We start from the raw sequence: 25,616 nt of genomic DNA on the forward strand, positions 1-25,616 counted from the left end.
AAAAACAACGTTTAATAATTATCCTGCCTTCACATATTTGATAAATTTAATATTTGCCCGGTGTGTTACACATTTCTGCACCTGCACGCCACACGCTGAGTCCAAAGGTGACTTTATTATTCCTACCTGCGCAAACTTCCTGTGAAAGCGTCAGATCCGACTTGTTTGTCTGAAACTCACGCCGCTCACGTCGCCTACGGTTTAACAACACCTGGTGTGTTATACTTATCAGAAAATCGGCAGGGAAGTGATGAAATACTCATATTATGCAGTTTAGTCGAAGTCACGACGGTTAATGTTTTATATTTGGAGTCGTCTTTGTTTATGACTTCCGGAAAACCAGCACAGGTAAGATGAGTTTCGGTCTTGAGCGCGAAATGTCCAACGCGTTTCTTTTCTTACATGACAGACCGATCCTCGCAATATTTGCTTTACCATCAAGCTGTAAGCTACATTTGGTGTTTTAATATCACTACATGCTGTGTAAATGAAGGTAAAAGTACAGCAAAGCGAAAATTACACCGCTTCTAACACATTAGGTAATCTGGGACGCTGTTTTAGCAGGTTGTCTATGTCGTAAAGTTGAGATACAAAGATAAACCGATTATTTGTATCATTTCTTTACCCAATAGGTATTTCAAGGGCACTTGGTTGTCCAGGTTACAGTCGGAATCTACTGTCAGCTGATTGATGAATGATTTATGGCTTCTACTTTCTCGTGTGTCTCATCTACCTGCAACGTGTAGGTCAGACCGCCATTTCTGAAGGTTAGAAATGTCAATTATCATTTTATATCATATTATATGTGGTATTAAAGTTAGCAGTATTTTTTTAAAGCTTGTTAGTATCATTTCACTCCATACAAAGGGTGAAATTATGCCCCCCGGTAGGTGGAGTCACTTTTCTGAATATACAACAGAACATAAACAAATAAGATGTATGTTCTTCTGGTTTGGTTCTGGTAAGCGTTTAGGTTGCTGAGGATGTGTTGTTGATCACATTTGGTCTAATATTAAAGGGATAGTTCACCTAAAATGAAAATAACTCACCAGTGAAACTAACCATTGCGCAGAATCAATTTTTAAATGTGTTTTTTTCCTCCCCTTTAAACACAATGAAAGATCTACAGTGTTCAGCATAATTGAGTACACCCCATTTTGAAGATTAATATTTTTAGCCATTTCTTAGTGAATATAGGCAATGAAATTTTGGTGCATAAAGCAAAACAGATTTAACAAATATATTTATTAAAATAATATTTTAGTCATCAAACATTTAGAGATTGAAAGACAAGTCAGTTCAAGCTAAATATATATATATATATATATATATTAAAAAAAAATTTACAACCTACAAAATTTCAACAAAATTTTTCAATTTTTTTTAGCTTTTTTTGTGATATTTCTATAACATATACATTTGTGTGTACTAGTTTTCAGACCATTATCGTAAATTATTTTGTTAAATAAGCTCCAGACTTCGCTTCAGTACTGACTATATGCACAAATATAATATTGTATGGCTTCCTTTTAAAAATATGAATTTAAAACATAGATTTGTGAGGGGAGTACTCATATATGCTGAGCACTGTATGTGTAATTTGTTCAGGGTATCTGCGGGGTCTTAAATCTTAAAGCTAAGTTTTAGGTCTTAGAAAGTTTAAAATGTTTGGTTGTATGTCTTAAATCCTTTTATAACAGGTCTTAATTTTACCGATTTTTATTGTTATTGTTCACTGAGGTAATTGACAGCTATGTTTTGTTCCATTCTTGCAGGGTTATAGGGTTTGTGAATGGACATTAGATATGGGACGATAACCGTTTTCAAGGTATACTGCGTTTTTGAAAAGTCAAGGTTTTCAAAACCACCAAAAACCACCAAAATTTTCTGCTATACCGTTCCTAAGGTATGAGTAAGTTTTTTTATTTACTTTTTTTAAGACAACAGTATCTCCAGCTGAAAAGATTTCCAAAGATGTAATTTTAAATTAATTTATTTAAATCTGTGTTTTTTTTTTTAACCAATGAAGAGAGCAGAAGCCAATGATTCATTTAATAATTTAGCCTGACATGTTTACTGCTCCCAAAACATTATAAATGATTCTCAAAATAAAATAAATTGTGTTCAAAGGGCAAAAAAGTTTTTGTTTTTTACCCAAACATTTACAAAAGAATATATTTTAGAGTAGTAATCACAATAACGTGAAACCGTGATATTTTTATCTAAGGTCATCATACCGTTAGAATCTTATGCCATCCCATGCCTTATGGATATATGTGAAAATTTATTTAAAAAATATTCAAACAAAATGATTGTATTATTAAATGTATTAAATTTTAATAGTTTTTGATAGTGCAAGTGAAAATCTTTTCTAACTGGGATATTCGAAAAAAAAAATCACAATATAGCTCTGAATAAGTCTAAAGTTTCATTCATAATGGTCTGAAAATGACTTTAAAAGTTTTAAATTTAACTTTGTGAAACCTGCAGAAACCCTTTTGTTAGAGTTCTGTTTTGATTGAATCTTTCCTATGTTAATTCTTAGTCTTGTACACTGTGATTTTCTTATTTGTGCTACACAAAATAAGATGTTAACAGTGTCAGTCCCTATCATTATGCCTCCTTTTTGTGTGAAATGGCATGAGGGGGAGTAAATTGTGAAACCATTTTAGTTTTTGGCTAAACTGCCTCTTTAAGACCTGAAATGCTGGTTAGAGGCAGTTAATGGTTAGAATAGACAATGTTTAATCAGCATGTTTGGTTCTTGTGCTTATTGATTTGAGAGAAAGAGTAGACATCTCTAACATTAGAACAGTATATATATTCATTCTTTCTGAGCTAAGTCATTTGCAGGGCTGTGCTATTGCTCATGTATTCATCCCGTAAGGGTGTGTCTGATATTATGATTCATGTCCCCTGGTAGACTTGTGTAGGTGATAGTGTTTCAGACTGGGTGTTCACGTTTACTTTGATTTACCATTTGTTCTGTAGGTGGTGGACCAGAGTAGTGCCTAACGTCTGAAAACACTGTATTGATTTTGTAACTAGTCAACATTTAGTGACTGTTTGGTACACCAACAGGTAAATAACACATTGTGGAGTTGTTGGATTTTATAATGGGGCTCAACCTTGAAAGATTCCCATACTCTACATCATTACAAGAGATTGACAGGCTGCATGTCTTTAGTGTGTAAGACACTCCCATGAGGCTATGGGGTGAGTCCATTTATCTTCACCAGGGTCACAGCTTCAGCAGACATAATTCAAGCAAATGGCATCACTGTTTAAGAGGGTTCAGGGTTTTCTGATGTTTATCAGAGTGGTCTTAATTATTGTCATTTTACTGTGTCATATCCTACAATACACTCAAAGTGAATTCCGCTTTAAGTATATCAGATACATAATCTTTAGCATATAGATTTTGGCATGCAGTAATGTAATCTTGATAGAGTTGCACTGAAGGGACCTGAATCTTCTCTCTTGATAAAAACACATTATGCATTTTCTGGCACTTCCACTGCAAAAGCCTGCTAGCATTGTGGTTATATATTTTAAAGTGACAATCCATATTTTTGTACAGTGCATATTATTAAATATGAGGGCTGCACTAATATTTAAATTTTGCCATATATTTGTAGGCTAATATCTTTCATGTTGTGGCTGACATTAAACTTTTTAAAATATTTTGTTTAAAAAAAAAAAAACTGTCACTAAAACCCACAATCATTTTTATTAGTTAAATGTATGCATAACATAACAAGTACAGTGTAAAACTGGATATTCATTTTGATATTTGCTTAATGTTATTGTTATAATTGTTAAATTTGTTTGATTAAATTATAGTTAAAAAATAGGACACTAGCTGCTGGAGAATGTGTGGGGAAAAGTAGCTAATCACAATCATGTTTTTTGGGACAATCAGAAATTAACCCCATACTGGAAAGAAATTAAAATACATTTAGATGCCATTTCTGAAGTAGAGATTACTTTCAATTTATTTAGGTAATATAAATTTAGATGGATTTCTGTGTGGAGTTTGCATGTTCTCATCGTGTGCACACTATATATATGTCATGTCTTTTTCATTAGGAACACAGACTGAATACTTTTAAAAAAAATTTGGAGTAAACACATTGAGTATATTTTAGGCATGGGACTATAACCGTCTTCAAGGTATACCGCGGTTTGGAAAAGTCAAGGTTTTAAAACCGCCGGCATTTTCTGGTAAACCGTTCTTAAGGTATGTGTAAGATTTTTTTTTTACATTTTGTCTTTGTTTTTAGGACAACAGTATCTTCAGCAGAAAAAAACATCCAAAGATGCCATTTTTAAATTGTTAAAAAAAATCTTTTTAGTTTTTTGAAACTAATGAAGACAGCAGAAGTCAATGATTGATTTGAACTATTTAGCCTGACATGTTTACTGCTCCAAAATATTATAAATCTTTCAAAAAATAAAATATATTGTTTTCAAAGGGGAAAAAGTTTTTGTTTTTTTACCCAGACATTTAAAAAGAATATATTTTAGTGGATTAATCACAATACCATGATATCTCTATCCAAGGTTATCCTACCGTCAGAATTTTTTACCGGCGCATGACTAATATATTCTTTAATAGTTTAGCATTTTTTTTGAATAGTAACTTTTATATTTAATATTATGTGTCTAAATATATATCTTTTTTTTTAAAGGCAATCTTCTAAAGGACTTGTAGCTCCCCATGTTTTACTGTTTATAGTTGTTGTTGTTAAAGGGAAGAAAATACAAAGCATATGCAAGATCTAAGTAATATATATTTATATCATATATATATATATATATATATGTGTGTGTGTGTGTGTGTGTGTGTGCGCGCGCGTATGTGTGTGTGCGCGCGTGTGTGAGCGCGTGTGTGTGCGTGTGTGTGTCTCGTTCTGCCCAATATTGAAAAAAATTGAGATTGCAATATTTAATTTTTCTGCAATATATATTATGATCTACTGTATCTATACAATTTAAAATGATTGATGACAAATGATTGAATAGCACCATTTAGAAAGACTTTCTAGTCACACTTTACTTTAGGGTTCAAATCTCGCTACTAGAAAACCAATAAATATGAATTTTGCTTCCATAAACTCTTAATTTTCTCCTTATTAATAGATATTAAGGTTTTTTGGTATTGGGTAAGGGATGTAGAATGGAATCATGCACATAATGTAGATTATAAGTACTAATAAGCAGCCAATATTTCAAGAACATGCATGCTAATAAGCAACTAATTAATAGTGAGAATTGGTCCTTGAAGTGCTGTCATTTATATTTATTTTGATTGATTGGGAGGATTCTGTAGGGGAGTGAATCATCCATTAAATGTAGCAAACTACATGCATAGATAGATGCAATAAAGCAATGATAAAAGAGAGAAAAATGGTTTTGCATATGTAAATGTAAAAATTACACTGCAAAGTCGACTCAACATTGCATATCTATGCGATGTGACTATTGCGTATGCTCACATTGCGATATCGATGCTAAAATGAAAAATTGTGCAGGCCTATTGTTAAAGTATTGATTTGTCTTTAACGTAAATGAATAAAAACAGAAGTGTTAATTGCTAGCTGACACTAGCCCAGCTCCTTTGAATAATAACAGATTGAATTTTAATAAATGTGGAAATTAATTCTAATTGAGATTAATAAATGCATTATAAGTAGTTTCTATTTTTATTTTAAAGAACCTTTTTATAAAGTGTAACCATTTTACCATTTTTTTTAGGCTGTGAATCACTGATTTTGTGTGAATTATTAGCCTCACAGGGTTATGTTCATTAGGTTATCAGAATATAGAGGAGGGCAGTAAGAGAGAGAAATATGTCCTGCTTGACCTCGAACAGTGCGCACACACACACACACACACACACACACGTGCATGCGTACGCTGTAATTGGCCAGAGGTTGAGCTTGGTTCTTAGAATGCTCTGCATGCACTAGTACCACATCAGCAGTCTACACTCCCCCTCGTCCTCCGTTTCTCACACACACACACACACACGCACACTCTCAACCCCTCCTCCTGAGTCGGCACAGCCGGACTCTGAACGTTTCTCTCCAGTCTGTTGAGTCCCCTTTAACGGCACGTCCTTGCATACACACACTCACATGCACAAACACACTCTGTCCCTAGTTGAGATGACGGGCTCTGGTTTCAGTCAGGCTGCAGGCGGCCGGCGCAGCTGTTGGGCTTGAGTTTCTTGTTTTCATGCAGCGGCTGCTGGGAGTCTGACTGCGCTGCCATCTGAGGTGGGTTGGGGTAATGATTGAGATTTACTACCTCACATTCATGGCGGACAGTGTGTTTGTTTTGCTCATCCATTGAAGTGTCGGTTGTTAATTGTATCATTGCATTGTGTTACTGAATGAGAATTTTTGATGTAGTGGTCTTATCATCTGTTTATGATATTCTGTATGAGATGTGTTATTAGGATGAGCTTTAATGACATGAAAGTATCTACTGTACACAGAAGGCAAATCATTCAAAGCACATGGACTAACTTTGATTCATGTATGTTGGTTTTAAAGTCCTGGAACATTTTATTGTCATCAAATATAGGTTATAGTTTAATTAATCAGTTGATAAATAGCTATAGTCTTTATTTTATTTGAGCAAGTAACAATTAATTAATGTATCAATATTGTTCAAATTGTAGGGAATTGCACCTCATGGAATCTTCTTGAATGTGTTCATTAAAGGTTTAGTACACATGCTTTCACTGTAGATGGATTTAACAGAGATTATGTGAGAGAAGTGACCCACTGCTGATTGTGAGTCTTTAACAACAAGCTTGTCATTTCTACTCTATTCATTTTGGAATTTAACCTGTTTAGAGCAGCTTCTATGTTTACCCTGGTGGGAGAGTTTTACCCTCCTGTCATTTACCAGAGCTTTAATGACTTGAACAGTGATAGTTGTGCAAACTTAGAGGAAACTCGTGGAAAGGATACAGCTGCAGCCCTCTCCCCATATTGTTGCTGTTAAGTGGATTCATGTCATTTCCTGTCCAGCCGGCATGAGCCAAAAAAAGAAATGCCCTGACGCTAGTTTCAGATTTTCTTTGTTCTCTTTTCCAACAGAAACTTGGGTGTAGATGAAGCAGCTAGCAGATTGTTCTCTCTCTCTCTGGATTGGAAATATTTGGTTGCTTCTCATCTGATGCAGCTGATGTAGAAATTGTGAGCTGTGAAAGAGGCATAGGCTTTCCAGCCTAGCTCAACTTCTCCAGACCATGATGGAGTCTAAGACGTCTTCACCGCTGACCAGTGTAACGTGGGCGCGGGTGTGTAAGGAATGTGGACAGTGCCATGATGGCCAGGACAGTCACCTGTTTGAATATCAGGATGAGGTGGATGATGAGCTGGTCTGCCACATCTGCCTACAACCTCTGTTGCAGCCTATGGACACACCGTGCGGCCACACTTACTGCTTCCAGTGCCTCAGCAATTTCCTGCATGACCAGGACTTCTGTCCTGTCGACCGACAGAGGATTCAGCTACAACAATGCAGAGCCTCCAGCCTGCTGGTACGCAACTTGCTGGACAAATTGGCTGTGCTGTGCCCATTTCGCAGTGAGTGCGAGCTGAGCATGCAACGTTGTGAGCTGCAACCTCATCTGCATAACAGGTTAGTGCATGCTGCAATGTTTTGTTTTTGAATAAAAAGATGTTTACATTTCACTAGGTCACCAAGGCATAAACACAAAGAAATTTCAGAAGAGATAATGCAGATATCTTTCCACAGAAGTGAAATCAGCCTACTTATGAAAAGTCAGTAAATAAATGCGCATGTTATATTACTGTAAGTATTAGGAGAGCTGCTTAAAAATGTGTGGAATTCCACTTATTCAGGTTTCATGTGAACAGAGATTGGTGAGAGCTGAGCGGGATTAAATAATAGTCGTGAGCAGGACCGTATGACCGACTAAAAAGCTGAACTCCTGAAAGAACTGGGTGACACTCTTACATAATGGAGTTAATTAGGAGTCACATGAGTAATTACTATAGAATGTGTGCAGATAGTTCAGCTTGCTCACCATCTGCCAGGAACACATGGGAGTTGGCATTATTAGTTTCTCCTTGTTAAGTTTCGGGATTTAAGCTTTCTTATAAGCTCAACCCAATCCTTCCCATTCCATAACTTTAATCAATTTTTTGAATATAAAACAATAAGGTTGATTCTGGTTAGGGCTGCACAATTAGGCATGGGCCGGTATAAGATTCTGACGGTATGATAACCTTGGATAAAAATATCTCGATTTCACAGTATTGTGTTTACTGCTTTAAAATATATTCTTTTTAACTGTTTGAGTAAAAAACAAAAACTTTTTCCCCATTAACCACACAATATATTTTATTTTGAGAAGTATTTGAAATATTTTGGTACAGTAAACATGTCAGGTTAAATAATTCAAATTAATCATTAACTTCTGCTTTCCTCACTAGTTTCTAAAACAGATTTCTTTACAATTTAAAATAGCATTTTTAGAGATCTTTTCTGCTGGAGATAATGTTAATAATAATAAAAAATCTTAAATATACCTGTAGGAACGGTATAGCAGACAACTTAGGTGGTTTTAAAACATTGACTTTTTCCCAACTGCTGTATACCTTGAAAATGGTTATCGTTCCATGCCTATGCACAATATATTGTTTCAGCATTGTACAATGTGTGCATTCGCTATAGTCACATCATAGGATCTGCAATGTTGAGTTGGAATTATAGTTGATCATCAATGAAGATTGCAGTGTGATTTTACATCACATTTGATTATTTATTACTGTACCTGATTATCTGACTACTGTTTGACTCTTCTAAAAACCATAAAGCACTTCTTCTTTCATTTTTGATTCACTCTGCTACAAAATTATCCCAATTTCACATATCTGCTGAAATTGTGTTCCAATCGCAATATATATAGCAGAGAAATAAAATACTGCAATTTCAGATTTTCCCAATATCGTGCAGCCCTAATTCTGGTTATTAGTAAAAGTGTTGCCTCGCAATTTGATTGCCTCAGATTGTAACAATCAGATTATGAAAACTCTTCAACTCTGAAAACTGAACTGACAGTTTCAATTTACCAGAACTTCTATGTTAAGCTACTTTGACATGATCTACAATGTAAAAGTGCTAAAGAAATAAAGATGAAGTGAATTAAGACTTAATGCGCTGATTTAATACACAATGTAGTGAATTTTTTGTGGCTTATTGCTGCACCATATTTCCTCATTCCTGTTTTTTTTTTTTTTTTTTAACTATAACAGACACGCATGCTTTCGAATAGAACACCATGTAGTATGACCCTGTGACGGTTCATGTCCTGTAAATAGGTTATTTTTGGGCATTTCATTGTATACTTATCTCCTGTGATGTAACAGCACGGTCTAAAGGTTGTTTGACTAATAGTTCACGTGGCCCAATGTAAACAGAGAGAGCATCTGTGGGATGGGGAGGGAGGTGTTGACATGCTGTAGCCCAGATCAGACCTGACTGTGATTGTAGCATCTCCATCCCTGCAATGCAGCAGAAAAGCTTCATCGTCTCTTCATCTGCATAGCTTCAGTACTGAGAAGTCCCACTCCCTGAGCATGTTCGTTTAAGCTAACAGATAAACGCTACGTAGCTTGCACCCCAACGATTAGGCATTGATTTGTTTTGCTGTGCTGTTTTCTGCTGACTTCTGAATATGGTAGATTCAGAGCAGCAGTCAGCATGGGGCATGTTTGGGATATTTTTAGTTACCGCTGCTGCCATCTGGTAATGAATGTCTTGTAGGTTAATTAACAGTAGGCTACTGAGTAATGAAGCATAAGCTCTCACTGTGCTCCAATTCGCTCTTTTTCAGATGCCCTGCGTTCAAGCGACTTAGGGAGGAGGCGGAGAGAAGAAAGAGACCCTCCTGGAATGAGTTAAAGGGAAGCAAATCAGATGGAGATTTAGCTGATGCCAAATCTGCCCAAACAATCGCACGCACGGCTCAGCTCAGCGCACCCTCAGAACCTGGACTGGTCAACCCCGCCTTCGAGGAGGGTGAAGATGGTATTGCATCACTTACCATTACATATGATTACAGAACCTTATAGGCTAAGGAGTGTTAGCTGATCCATGTCATTAAATATTTATGATAGTTCAGGTTGGAATAACATTTGAAGTATTCAGGTCAAAGATAAAGATTTTGATGTATGCGAGTCCCTTTTTCCAAGACGTCCCATTTTAGTGTCTGCATCAGATAAAATCAACAAAGTACTTTTATAAATGTAGAAGAGCATATTCTATTCAATAAGTGTTTACTTTTTATTTTAACAAATATTATTTAAAACATTGTCAAAATATGAGTGAAATAATGCTTCGTCATTATAAAGCAATCAGATACTATTTATGACCGATATGATATTAATAACATAAAAATGAAATAACTCATTGTGACCTGCATTTATAAAATATATAAAGAATGTTTAAAATAAAGATTTAGATTTAAAATGACAGGTAATTAGGGTTCAAGAGCAAAAAAATACACACATTGGTTTAATGCTTGGTATCATACTGCTAGTTGTCCTGTTTATTTTCTTATTTTTTGGATTCATGTAATATTAGGCATTTAATTGTTGCACTAGTAAGACCCAAGTAAGGCCAATTCTACCCCTTAGCCCTTCCCCTTACTCCTACCTCTCATTTTGGGCATTCACATGAAGGAATAGGGGTGTCCCAATTCTCTTTAGCTTGAAGGCATAGGGCTAAGGGGAAGGGCTAGATAGACCTCGAAACAGATTTTTCAGGACCACACTCAAAACCAAGGGGAGATGCACAAATTAGTTTTTTTTTTTCCCATTATTACGCATTTTTACAACAAACAAGCACATATTTTAATACATTTATAACTGTTCGTGTTTTACAGTCAAGCTTTTTAAAAAACTATAATCCACAATAACTCCTGTATCGCAGTCCCACAACATCCTTTTACATCTGCCACTCGATGACACTCGAATACCCTGTCAGAAAAGTCTAAGGGCTGGGAATGAGCTTTTAACAGTGTCTGGTATAATGTTAATGTTGTTTAGTTTATTTACATAGATGAATATGGCCATGGTGTAAATGCACAATAGTTACGAGCTTATTGCCACATTATAGCGTTATAATAACATGATATCATTGCCTTTAGTGATTTCCTATAGCAATTGCCATTGTCAATCTCATTTGAATTAAGAGATCGCAATGACATGATGACGTGTGCAAGTGCTGTAGGTCTGTCCCATTTTTTTAGGAGTAAAATTTGAAGCCCTTCCCCTTCACACTCTTTTTCAAGGGCCAAGGGGTAGGGGTAAAAAAAAATTGAATTGGGATTGGCCCTAATTGTTGCTTTCAACATTTACTTGGTTAATTTTGAAACAAAATAGAAATGTAATAATATTTTTAAATCATTAATCTTTACCAAAATCTCAGAATAAATATATTTTTGGTTTATATAATGATACATACATTTTATAGTATTTTAAACGACCAGTTAATTTTTCTCTTTAATCTTAATAAAATGATCCAAAATGGGATAGAATTTAATGTTTAATATTACAACAACTAATTGGTAACTAAACATTAAATCTCAGCTTAATATTTTAGTTTTCTCTGTACTGTACACCACCTGGTAAGGATTAGATTTACAAAAGAATTAAGCACATTCTGTTGTTGTTGTCTTGTGTTGAATTACGATTGTAACATGTTTTTGATTTGTGGCACCTCAGGAGAAAAGGTGAGAAGAGTGTAACACGTACAGTGAAAAGCGGAGGAAATTGATTTGCAGCTGTGTTTACTTTTGGGTGAACCAAAACAGAGGGAATCTTTCATGTGGTCCTTTATTTTGTGAGCAGATGCCTGGGGAGTATTTAGATGTTATGAATATTGCATCGAAAAACATTGTGGCAAAAAAACAACTGTCTGAAAACATGTACACTCACGAAGAAGATTTATCTGTTTAAACTTATAAAAAGCCTAAGGGGAGTCTGGACCTGTCATCCAGATTAATGGATATGCTGTTAGTCATAAAGTTACCTTGCAGCTGTTTTATTACCTCATGAGAATATTACATCATACATTTGATAATTTGAGTTGCTGCTGTATGTTGCAATGCTTAGCACTTGTGAGTATTTGTTCACTAAATCAGGTTCCTGTTGGTTTTCCCAGACACCCCTCTGAGGTGCAGTCTTGTGGCAGAGGCGACTGTGGTGGAGCTGTTTCGAGAAGATCCAGGCGAGGATTTGGGATTGCGTATAGTGGGAGGGAAAGACACACCCTTGGGCAACATCGTCATTCAGGAGATTGTGCGTGACTCACTGGTGGCCCGGGATGGCAAACTGGCACCTGGAGATCATATCCTGGAGGTGAGACATATCTCAACTTGCCATGCCATCATGTTTGTCTTGACGGATAGTTTAACCAAAAAATGATACTGTGCTCATCATTTACTCGCCCTCAAGTGTTTTGTTTTCTTCTGTTAAACACAAGAAAATGTTTTAAAGGATGTTGGAAACTGGTAGCCATAGAAGGAAATAATATCATTGTTACCAGTTTTCAAAATTCATCAAAATAGCAAAGGTTTGTGTTCAGTAGAGGAAAGAACTCAAACTGGATTGGAACATGAAAAATCTGCAAATTATACCAGTTTTTATTTGTGTGTGAATTATCCTGTTGAGTTTATCAATCACTATAAACTCCATTCCCTTCAGCCAGTCTCCAGGTCTTATGGGAGCTTATCATAGCATAGATTTAAAGGGATTAGACCATTAGCAACTCACATTTTATTATTTGAAGTTGACTTTTCTGTGTCTTGGAGAAAATGGACTGACAGAAAATAGCATTTTCATTTTCAAAGTAGATATGGGTAGGAATCAAAAATGGGAAGTAACGAAGTACGAATATTTTATCACTTTTTACTTTTACTCCATTTTTACTCAAATATCTGTACTTTCGACTCCTTACATTATTTAACTACTGTCCTTATCTTCATTTTCATGTGTTTGGTGGCGCGATCTATATTATTTATTTATTTATTTATGATATTACTATATCATTGCGCAATTTAAAAGCCTTTTTGATGCAATCAATCTAATTTTCATCATTGCGGGCCTGCATGCTGCAGTGTGCAGCTTTTTCAACCAAGGCTATCATGCACCATAGGCTATTTTATGAAAATTACCATTAGAAAGGCAAGGATAACTACGCAGATAAGACAGAGGGAGTCTGCTGATATAACATGACTGATATTGCCCTGTTTACACGGTAATAAGATGCATTTTGCTCGATCGGATCACCGGTCGACAAGAGAGACACATTCCAATTCAACAATATATGCCGTTTAAATGCTTAAGCCTTTTGTCTACTTCGGATCATACTGCACGGGTTTTCTCTGGTCTTTCAATCTAATACTACGAAAAATTGTGCTTTTCGTAACGATTTGTACATTTCGTACTTAAACAATCAAATGCTTTATAAAAACTATTTATTGTTTATATTTCCTAATACAGAATTTGAGCTGTTTTACAGTTTTTTTGTTTTATATATATATATATATATATATATATATATATATATATATATATATATATATATATATATATATATATATATATATATATATTTATTTTTTATTTATTTATTTATTTATTTTTTTAACCATATGATTTCCTGGTTGGAACTATACTTTCAGGCATAGTATTATAAATAGTCCCCTGCTAGAAATAGTTCCCGAAATAGCTAGTATAGTTCCAAGCCACATTAGCCTAAAAAAAAGTCGCTTTTTCTGTCTGTCTTAGTATGTACCCAAAGAAGAGTCAAGCTTTAAATAGGAAAATTATCTAAACTCTTTGGTCAATTTTGAGCAAGATACTAATGCTATAATCTGATTCAATGGTCTATGCTTAGTTAAGCTAAAAGGGTTCCCGCCAGAGCTGGAGATCAGCTGAATGAGTTAAAATATAATAAAACTGTTTAGATATGGGAGAGTTTTAAAATGAGCTTATTTTCAAATATGCGGAGTGTTCCTTTGAAATCCATTAGGTTTTCCACTGATTTTATCTCGCAGTCTCTTTCCATCTTGTTCTCGTATTGTCAGTGTACACACTCCAGCGTACATGTGTTTACATTGCAGTCACATCCCAGGATAAAGGTCACAAGACCCTGCTTTCCCAAATGTCGGGAAATTTCCACTGGCTGACGTCATTGCATGTGTAAAAGTGTAGCAGTTTTCAGTTAAAACAAATGTTACCATAGGTAGTGCATCAAATATATAGTTTACTCAATAGATGTCCTGCATATTTTCTGTATTTATCTGCTCCAAAATGAAAGCTTATATGGATTTTTGTAAACATGAATGGAAATTCTGATTTCATGACATGCAGATCTGTTTTTGAGTGTTAGATATTTAATGTGCATTCAGTTCTTCAGATAGTAGTCTCGGCCTCAGACGAAATGTCAAGCAACGCCCACGGACCTATGGCTAATCATCTGATGCATATAGCTCACTTTCTGGAAACGCATTAGCAGATCCTCAGATTGGTTTAATTATACAAGATTTCCGGGAGTCAAGTGTGCAAGTTCAATCTTAATCAACTCCCTAGAAACAAGTCTGAGCGGATAAAAAGCTACAATGTTTATATTGATTACAGTGCTCATTAATAAACATAAAACTTTCCGAGACATTCATGAATCCGTGATTTACTGGCTGCACACCCTTCTGTAATTGTGAGGATAACTTTGTGATTATGAGCATTTCATCAAATTATCTTAAATGCTGGATTATTAAAAGTATACAATACTCACCGCATAAAAGCTTCAATATGTGGTTTTTGACCATTTAAAGTGGCCCAAATTCCCAGATCTTCAGTTGTTAGTCTGAGGTCTGGTTATGCGAGACTATTCCAATAGCATTTACAAGATTGTTTGTGTACTTTTAAAATATACCACAGTGGTGTTAGTCACTACACTGACATCTATGGACATGGATCAGCATGAGTTTTATCTAAATTGTGTTGACCCCAGTTTTAGTTTAGTTTAACTTAAAGCTTTATTATTCCCCTTGGGGCAATTCATTCTGATATGGGATGGTGCTTCACAAATAACACAATTAACGCAATTAATACCAACACTTAACATCAGTTTCAGAAAGCAGTCTACACCAAAATGAATTCCCTTGCTTCTCTTAGGATCCTATGAGTCAGTTTAATTTTCATCTAGCTCTTTTTATTTTTTTCACCCAAATGTGATGTTTAAAAATGCTTTGAAATAGGTTTTTCTTACGTTCAAATGTTAAAACTGCAGAATAATATTAACATAGTGTAATAATATTACACTATGTTAATATTATGTTAATAACAATAATAATAATAGTAATATTAACCTTTTATGGTAAAATATTCTCATACAAACACTAGTCCATAGTGTCATTTAATTGATACCTTAATGTTTTCTGGCTTTAGACATTTTAAGCATGTTTTGCTGATTCTTCCATTGTTTCTGTCAGTAAATATGTATGCATAATTAGTTCATTAAATAATTATTTTTGTCAAATATTTACACTCTCCACACATCACTACAATGCTAGCGTAGCTGTATATATGGGGTGACTTACACCAAATATAAAAACATTTGTAAAGTAAACTATTATGAGTACAGTAATAGTAACAGATTTTATCTCAATGTTTAGATGACATTGCAACAATGCAATGTACTTGTTTTATAGACTTTTTAATTAAGTATAAAAGGGTTTAATCTGCTATTGAAAAGTTAAAGTTGTACAGCAATGCTTCTCAATTACAAGTCAGATCAGTTAAGGAAAACTGCATTCTAGTTCCCACAATCCTGCGCTCTCCTAGGATTTCTGCCTCTGGCCGTCCTGGAATGCAATGCTTTATTAAAGCAAACCAGCACAACTGGCTTCACATTCAAATTCAAACTCAAAGAGAGAGTTCACCCAAAGACATCTGTGGTCATTTACTCCCCCATGTGTAATTTCAAACCTGTATGACTTTCTTTATTCTGCTGAACATGAGATATTTTGAAGAATGTTGAGAACCAAATAGGCTGTTGGCTGTCCCATTGGCTGTTTTTGTCAATACAACTTTCTTCAAAATATTTTTCTTTGTGTTCCTGAGAATAAAGTCATAGGCGTGGGAATGATGCGAGTCAGAATAAATAACTGAATTAAAGTTTGAATTAATTTATCCAGCCCTTCCTGTCTTCTCTAAAATCACATATAAGGAAATACATTTTAGGCCAAATGACAGTCCTAGGATGATCTGTATGCTAAATGAAGCTCCTTTGACTTTTTTTAGGGTTGTGAGGCCTGTAAAGAGATCTGTGGATGGCTTGGATATCTTATTTCTTGAAATGGGATCTCTCTTTTCCCCTTTTCTGGTTCAACACAGCATTTAATATCACAAGGGCTGTTCCAAGCCTATACATGGTGGTGTTTTTGTTTTTTGGTGCAAAAAAATCCCCCCAAATGACAGCGTTATTTTAGGATTTTTAAAAATATGGTGTTCTTTAGAGGGAACAAAATCTGTTGCCGTTAAACTAATTCCCCACACAGTCAATACTGAACCAGGGCTTTCACTTTCTGAATCTTTAGCAAATATTGACAAAAAAATTGACACTTTTGAGAAATAGCCATATTAGAGTTTTAGCTGGTCAGGAATTTTAAACCAAAATGGCATTATGATTTTGTGGTGGTTTTCTTTTTTCATTTTGAGATTTAGCCTGTCATCTTTAATGAAAATGTCATAACTTACTCTACCAGGGAGTTGAGTGATTTATTTGTTGATGTCAGCTAGACCTCTCCGATCATTTGACCACTTAAGTTCCTCCACTTTCATTCACTTAAGTTCTGATTCGTCGTCTTAACATTTGACCATACATTTGTTTTACTCTGCTGTAAACACAAGGGCAGTGCAATATGGCCATAAGATCTCCTCAATACTCTCCCCAAACCTTTTTCCCGATCTTTTTTGAATTAAATGCCTACTTTGGTTCGTCCATTCAGCTCACGGTACAAAAAACAAGCCATGCGCACTGTTGTCTTGTTAATATTCCGTTTTTCTAGAAACTGTGTCACAATGCAAAAAAACATACAATCGCAGCTTCCGGATCACGGGGACTTTAAACATTTGTCATCCAAAATCTCATACAGTGAAGTCATCCCAATCATAGTTAAAACATGCAAATAGAACCGGGGTGCAGTTACTGCTAGTACAAAACAGTCATAAACATTGTATGGTGTAAACAAGCAGCTCCGTTTAGTTCCACTTTTTAGTATATTCATTATTATGGAAATTTACAGATTTGTTATTGCTTTATACAAGTATCACTTAATCTACCCTACACTCAACAAATGACTTTTGCTGCTTGTTCAAAACAACTTATTTCAAATTAGTTGAAATAACACAATTCTTAAGTTATTTTTGGGACAACTCTATTGTTTTATGTTCAATCCACTTAAATTTGTAAAAATGATTAAGTTAACTTCATTGATTTGTGGTGGTACAACATGTAGAAATTGTGTGGAATCCAGCATTTTTACAGTGTGATCTGGCACTACTTCAGTAATATTGCCACCTTAAACAAAACACCGTGATCTTTTTCAGGTGAATGATGTTAGTCTGGCATCCATCTCTCACAGTCGTGCCATTGCTGTGATTCGGCAGCCGTGTTCCCGCCTCAGGCTCACTGTCATGCAGGAAAAGGGCTTCAAACCCCGGCCTGAACATCACGCTCAACCCTCAGCTTCTCCTCCAACACAGTCGCCCAATACCAACCTGAACCATGGTACCGTCATCCAGGTCACCCTGGTGAAGCATGAGCGCTCGGAGGCGCTGGGAATCAAACTCATTCGCAAGTCTGAGGAGCCAGGAGTTTTCATCCTGGACCTGCTGCCTGGAGGACTGGCGGCCAAAGATGGCAAACTGAGGAACAATGATAAAGTGCTGGGCATTAATGGACAGGACCTGAGACATGGCACCCCAGAGAGTGCTGCTCAGATAATACAGGTACAGAAAGGAAGGACTCATGGGGTGTACTCACAAATTTACCTTTCGAGCCATCAATGACGATGCGACTGTGTTCAGTTTTGAAGAGAAGTGCTCTCGCTCAGTAGAATGGAGATTGCTTTATTAATATTGTTTTGTACTATTTTAAGTCGTTTGGGATGCGATAAGGCACAGTCAAATCTTTTGCTGAACAGATCCACCACTTTTGATACTCAAATGTTTTGAAAGTCATCGTGCTGCATGTATTAGGATGTTTGCTGAATGTGGCAGCTGACGTGCAGCGGGGGGTTGCATATTTAATCGGCTATGACAGTTCGTGTTCATTGAAAAGTAATGATTAATAAATCTATAACAGTCCCTTAAAAGTGACATTACGTCTTCAGTTTTGCGCTCAGGTACGCCCAGGCACAGTTCAGATGGCCTAGTGTGAGTACACCCATAGATTCACTTCAGAAAGAAAAAGCAGATGTCTTGACATTGACTAGTGCTACTAAACACTGCATTGATTTATATGATTCCTGGTTTTATAGTTAAATGTGTTTTATGCATGTTGCAGGCAAGTGAAATGCGTGTGAACTTTGTAGTGATGAGGCTTCAAGATGTCTCCGACGAGGGCGGTGAGGGACAAAGCAGAGGGGCCCGGAGAGTCCCCGAACCACAGTATTTCAGACGCCACTCTGAATACATGAAGGTAACTAAGTTATATTGTTTTATTCATTTATTTATTTTTTTCTCATTACTCCAGGCTGATTATTCAGAAATAATTTGGATTTACTCATTTAGTGCTTTAAAAATACTTAATGGTAGTAAAAACTAGTAGTAGTACTATTAATGTTGAAAACTGTTTGAGTGTTTGAGTCCAAAAAAGCATGAATTAATTATTTTGCTTCTTTTCCGTGCGCAAATTCGTTATTTCCAATGTATTGCCAATATGTGTGTGCAAGCGGAGCAATTGCGCTTGCGCCTTTCAGACGCACCGAGTCGAAAACATCTCACACTGTAGTGGTGAGAGTTGTGGGTGGCTTTCAGTGCATTGTAAACAAAAGATATGTTAGACGAATTAATACAAATTATTAAAATGAATGCATGTATGAACACAGATGATAACAACAGGTCATTTATATACTTGCCTAATATAAAACTTAAAATTACAGTAGACGTGATAACTGTGAAACCATGATTATTCTTCAGACTATATAATCGTACAACCAAAATCTATAATTGTTGCATCCATAATTATGCAGTTCAAAACATAACATGTGAATGCTCAAAAAAGAATGTGTTTGAATGTAGAAGAAGCCTACTTAAGCAGTGCACTGCTTTTGTTGTGCTTTGAAATACAACATTTAAATATGTTTGTAAAAAAAGCCACATTGTACAATGCACTGATGTTATGTTGTTTAAAATGTTAATTTGTTGTTTTTTTGAATGTAGAAAAACACAACGTGGGTGTCTTAAGGAGCAAAAATACAACATATGGGCTCTTATATGCTGTTGTGTCATCACTTTTTTTTATTGCAAGTCATATCTCTCTGGCCCCTCATTTTGCATGCTTTTCATGAACTGCCCCCCATGACAAACTAATTGAATAGCCCTGCCATAGAGCAAAACAGACGGCAAAATAAGATAATGCAAGTTTGCATACTCCTGGTTGGTGAAAGACTAGTTTAAACAGTGGCTGAAACCTGTCGCTGAAAACAACTGCATAATTTATTTTTTCAAACTTTGTTTCTTCCAAGCTTATCTGAGTTCTGTCGCATGATTGTGCTCCATTTATTTATATGAATACAACTGTTTGTTTGCAACTGTTTATGAAGTTAAAGGTATGATCCTGATTAGAACTTGAAGTGGCAACGAGGTCTTAAAATATCCAGAGAAGGTCTATAAAAAGTCTTAAAAAGGTATTGAAATTTCCTTTATGATTCCTGAATATACCCTGTATATTTCGACATTTAAATCAGCTCCAGAAATAATCTGCATGTGCGCTACTTTCCACCGCATGCTGAGAGAAACCGAAAGTAAACTGAACATATAGTACATACTTTGAATGTCCTGTAGATGAGGGTCAAAACCACAAGTGGCTATACACGGCTGCACAACAATGATAGTGATTCAAAAGTATATGTTTTGGCGGACCGAATCTCGTTATACTCTGTGTCGTAGGTTAGTTGCGGGCCGGAGGGAGGAAGAGGGAGGGCTGCAAATGGCCTGCGGGCCGGCAGTTTGAGGCCCCTGATTTAATGCATCCTGCTTGTCTTAAAGTTTTATTGAAAATGACTCCTCCCCAAATCTTTGAGCTGTAATACAAATAATATACAAAATAGAAATAATGTTAAATGTATTTTAATAGCATAAGTAAAATTATGCTTTTGATTTTTAAAAAATTTATTTGATTTTTTTTTTTTCAACTCCAGTTTTATCACTCAACACTGTCCAAAGTGAGATGCTGAATATGCTCAATCAGTTTCTCCCATTTCAGTTTCAGTTATAAACTGTGATGTCTTGCATTGCCATGTATTCAATCATATAGCAGTTTTTCACATATTATTAGGTAGTTAATAGTTTACACCCTTTTTAAGTGTATCAAAAAGTGTTCTGTGGATACAGTTATATTTATTTGCATCAACTCTACTGCATGTTTCGTAGCTTCTGCTGCTATAGTCAAAGCCTGCGCGTGTGTGAGCGTGAGGTTACTTTTCACCCAGAGACCAGTCACACCCTGCTTTTGTGACACTTCCTCACCAGCTGAAGGCCGAGGCAGCAAACGCAGGCTGGCTAGTGGGAGATGAAAGCAGAAGCCCCCCTCTCTTTCTGGGACCTGACCCTGATCAAAAGGTCCGGGGTGCTGCTCTCTGTGCTGCTGCAGCCACTGTGTTTGTTTGTAGCCGGGGATCAAAGCTGGTGACAGTTAGCTTTCACCTGTGGAGATGAAGCTTGGGCTCCTGCTGGGAGGAAGGGCCATCCTGCTGGGTAGGAAGAGGCCGCCCTTCCCCCTCTGAGGCTCTGGAGACTCTGGCGGGATGAGGAGAAGCGTTTTGAAGGATGAAGGAGAGCGTTTTGCCACAATCCATGAGTTATGATGGCAGCGCCGCCAGAGCCGCTCACATTTACACATCTCTCCACTTCGCAGCAGGATCTGGGATGTTTGTTTTTACAAATGTTTTCACAGCAGGGAGAAGGCACATGTCTTAAACTTTCACTTTACACCCTTCCCCCAACTACAGAAGTAACTAATGATTAGTTATGCTTACATGTGTGTATATGATCCTACAGTAACATCTTACTGTACTGCATACGTGTATGTATGTATGCATGCATGTATGTATGTATGCATGTATGCATGTATGTATGTATGTATGTATGTATGCATTGTCATATAGTTACAAAAAAAATCCAATAAAACATGAAATAAATATAGATAATGTAAAGGAGGATTACACAGAGTTTCTATATTACACAGTGTTTCATATAGTTAAATATTTCACTAGAAAATTCATAATAATAAATGTTCCAAATCTGGATGCAAGCTTAATCTCTAAAGGGTCATGTGACACTGTAGTGGTGGAGTAATTAACCTGACAATCCAGAAAACAGTCATTTAGTTTTTATTTCCTTTTAACCTTTTAAATCTTAAACATATGTATTAAATACTTCACCTACTGATAGAAGTTGTAAATTGCCTCACTAATTGTTTTTATTGAGATTATTTTTCTAAAAGATTTCTTATTTGTCATTATCTGGTTTCAGGAGCCTCCAGGTGGATTCTCCAGTCAAGAGAAGACTGTGACCCTAAAGAAGGAGCCTCGGCAGTCTCTAGGCATCACCATTGCAGGTGGCAGAGACTGTCGCAGCCGTTTGCCGGTCTACATCACTAGTGTCCAGCCTGTGGGCTGCCTGCACAGAGACGGCACTGTCAAAACAGGTCTGAAATTCATCTTCCTCATGTCTCTTAATGAAAAAGGCATTTGTTCCTCTCTCTCTGCAAAAAACCTTGTGTTGAAAGTGCTGTTTTGGCTGTTGGTGTACAGGTGATGTTCTTTTGAGTATAAATGGTATTGACCTGACCCATCTGACCTACAATGAGGCAGTGACCGTTCTGAAGACTCAGACTGCTCAGAGCACAGTAAACCTGCGGGTCATCCAGACGTTCGCTGATGATGAAGAACAAGATGTAGAACCTGGCAGTAGAGAAGACATGGACACAATGGAGGGCCCCAAAGACGATGACATCAACTGGGTTCCTCTCTGGACCCGCTGGCTCGGGCTGCCCAGGTTAGTGGGACTTAACCTTTCTTTTTTCACTAGTTCTGTTGTGTTGCTAATTATTAAATGCAGTATTTAAGTCAGTCTGATTGGCTGCCAGATTAAGCTGAAGTGCCAGGTTCACTTCACAGGCATGTTACTATTTTATGTGAAAATAAAATATGTACGCAGATTTACACAAATGTATGCATTTTCATACTGACCCATCAAAATTAAGTTAATATAAAGTTAATATAAATATAAGTTAATATAATATAAAGTTAAGTTAATTATATTAAATAATACTTTAATGAATTCTTGCACATTTTCTCTTCCATGTGCATAATTTGAGAAGAAAGTCAGTTATTTTAGGGTTCATAAAACCCTTTTTTTGTTGAACTCAAATGCTTCCACCAATACGGTTTCTCTGTATCGATTTTGGTATAGGTATGGATCTCAGTTTATAACTATGCTTATAGTATTACAACAATTTATTACAATTACAATTATCTTTTGTGAACTGGAATTTGCAATGTCAGTATTATATATAAATTAACAATATGTAATCTTTCCCCATATTATATACACACACCCTAATGCCTGTTGAAGATGTTAATGGAATCACCTCTTCCTTTTTTTTTTTTTCGATCATAGGCACTCAAGTTTTGTTAATATCTGATACTGCTTTATGTGAATTACCCATTTAAGCTGATACGAATTGCAAAGTATTTGGCAGCAGGGCATAAATATTGGCAAAATTCATAATTTTACCATCTCAACTCTTAAATCTGAAGCTGCATCCACTGGTGTCGTGATATTATGCTGATGAAGACCAACAGTGAGAGCTGGGGCTTCAGTATTGTGGGAGGATATGAGGAGAGTCGTGGCCAACAGCCCTTCTTCATCAAGACCATTGTGCCTGGAACACCAGCTTACTTTGACGGACGCCTCAAGTGAGTAAATATATTAAAGAGAATAAAATTATTAACTGTTTCAACACTGATATGTCTAAAATATGTTTTTGACCACCAAGGCAATGTATTAGTGATTCTAGAGGATTATGGGACATTATTGATGCTGGGTTAGGGTTACGGGTTAATTTGTCCATGTCAAAGCAATTCTTTTTTTTTTTTTCTTTTTTTTTTTGAGCACCAATTTTTATTTACAATAAATAATTAAATGAAATTTAATATACAAATTGGCAAAGGTTTCTTTTTTCATCAACAAGAAGTATATGAACTCAGAATAACTTAATACACTTTGACAGAAAAAAAGAAAAATGTTCAACTTAGCTGGAGTTATATACCGTCTAGTCAGCCATTTATATTGAAGCTATCTAAAATGAGTGCCTGTTGTCTGAGCTTGGGCTTTTTAAAACAATTCTTTTAAGTTGTAATAGTACTCCATTAATTAAATAAATGCAGCCTGGGTGAGCACAAAAGATTCATTCAGAAATGTAAAAAAGTTCTGACCAAAAATGTATTTTTCTGCTATTTGTGTCAAAAGCTGATTGTTTCAAAACAGCTTCTTAGTAATGAACTGGAAAGTAATTCAAATTCTGCTATAAAGTAGCAATATACTGGCTGCAAAATATTTGTACACCATTAGACATGGTTAATTAAATAGTTTGCCTTATTTAAATAATCTGCACTTTTTATTCTAGTAATTATATATTTTTCTGTTATTTATTTCTCATTTGCTGTATATTTTATTAATTTAATGATGTTAATATATTGCATACTTTTATACATTTCTAAAATGCTTTGGCAGTACTGTCCAAAATGTCATGCCAATAATGCCAAGAGCAGCCTTTACCTGTCAGTGGGTGCACATGGCTACTGAATAGCATAAAAGTAAGAGAAATAGTGGATATCTTTTATTTCAACAGTTTTTTTAAAAATAACTTTAACCCATTGAAAAGGTGTATAAAAGTGTCATAATTAAAATATAGTTGTTTTGTTTGTCGCATGTATGTGTATTTCAATCCGGCTACCATCGCAAGTATATTTCAAACCTGTTGGAAGCACTGTATACTATTGTCTTTTTTCCATTATTTTTAACACATTTTCATAGAATTGCATAATACAAGCATTTTAATATTTCTCCATTTTTAATTTGACCTTTTTTTTTCTCCTACATTAATTATTACTACATTTTACCTTTGTATTATTGTGTGATCTTTAATGTGATTCTTTGCTCCAAATCAAAGTTTATAATGGTTTGATTCTACTTGTAGTTAAAGTAAAAGTCCCTATGGGAAAAATTTATCCATAAGACTTCTGTAGTAAATTCTTTATAGCACAAGTTCAACTAGTTCAGAGTCATCAAATTAATGTTATCACTGAATATTAAGTGTGGTTTTGATTTAATAGAGTGAGTCTGTAAAATGAATGGCTTTATTGGGTCTCTGCTGCAGGTGCGGCGACGAGATCGTGGCAGTGAATGGAGTCACTACAGTCGGCATGAATAACTCCTCCTTGATACCCATGCTAAAACTGCAGAAGAACAAAGTCACTCTGACCGTGGTATCCTGGCCTGGCAGTCTGGTTTAAAACTCAACCACAGCATGCATTTGAAGCTGCAGCACAAGTCTATTACTGGAGCATTGAGCGCGCTTGTGGAAAAAGGTGGCACATTGACACAGATTTTATATTATTTAATCCACTGTAGTTCACAGTTCTACACAAGTGTGTAATGCTCTTTGTTAGGCACCGATAGTGTAAGAAGTGCATATAAGGACACTGAACAAGCTTTCAAAAGACATTTTAAACTAGATATTTACCATGCAAGAGGCATATTTTAGTATAGAACGTCTCGCTTTCCATAAATGATCTTTTAGAAGGTTTATGATCGACATCAATAGGTCAGTAGTGAGGTCAAAATTATTTTGACACTACCTAGAGTTGCACACGTTCTCATATTGGTGAGCATTTTTACTCCGCAATATGTTCTGAGAATAGTTACGCTAGCGTGAAGCTCTGTAGTTGCTGTTGGGGGTGATATAGTTGGACTTTTTCTAAATCCACCGCTTTGCTCATTCAACACATTTTTAAGAATGTATCTCTCGGGTGCCTTGGATAAAAATATGTGCAAACACGGTGATCCACACATGCCTTAATTGCCTGTACACCAAAAATGCCATTTATTCTCTTTGGCCTTTTATCATCTGTAGAACGGTTCTTTGAATGCTTTTAGTTTTTTTTTCGTATACTGTATATGTATGTTTGACCCTTTCACTTTTAGCCAGATGTCAAGTCTCAAGGGTTACTATGATGACAAAATTAAAGATTTCGTTTTATTTTATTATGT

At 35.8% G+C, this 25,616-nt stretch overlaps 1 protein-coding gene across 4 annotated transcripts; it reads left to right on the plus strand.

The window, feature by feature from the left end:
* The first annotated feature begins 155 nt into the window (after positions 1-155).
* Positions 156-25,616, plus strand: lnx2b (ligand of numb-protein X 2b). 4 transcript variants are annotated; one of them, XM_056472159.1, is made up of 12 exons: positions 156-348; positions 633-767; positions 1,776-1,906; positions 7,113-7,659; positions 9,881-10,074; positions 12,211-12,407; positions 17,664-18,065; positions 18,622-18,756; positions 21,813-21,987; positions 22,094-22,337; positions 23,102-23,260; positions 24,724-25,616. In XM_056472159.1, exons 4-12 carry the CDS (start codon positions 7,265-7,267, stop codon positions 24,857-24,859), a joined length of 2,037 nt encoding a protein of 678 aa, XP_056328134.1. In that variant the 5' UTR covers positions 156-348; positions 633-767; positions 1,776-1,906; positions 7,113-7,264; the 3' UTR covers positions 24,860-25,616. The 4 variants fall into 4 exon arrangements, with proteins under 4 accessions (XP_056328134.1, XP_056328135.1, XP_056328136.1 ...); XM_056472160.1 differs by lacking the exon at positions 1,776-1,906; XM_056472161.1 differs by lacking the exons at positions 633-767; positions 1,776-1,906.

This window comes from Danio aesculapii, chromosome 14, assembly GCF_903798145.1.
Source record: "Danio aesculapii chromosome 14, fDanAes4.1, whole genome shotgun sequence".
Classification (NCBI taxonomy): Eukaryota; Metazoa; Chordata; class Actinopteri; order Cypriniformes; family Danionidae; genus Danio; species Danio aesculapii.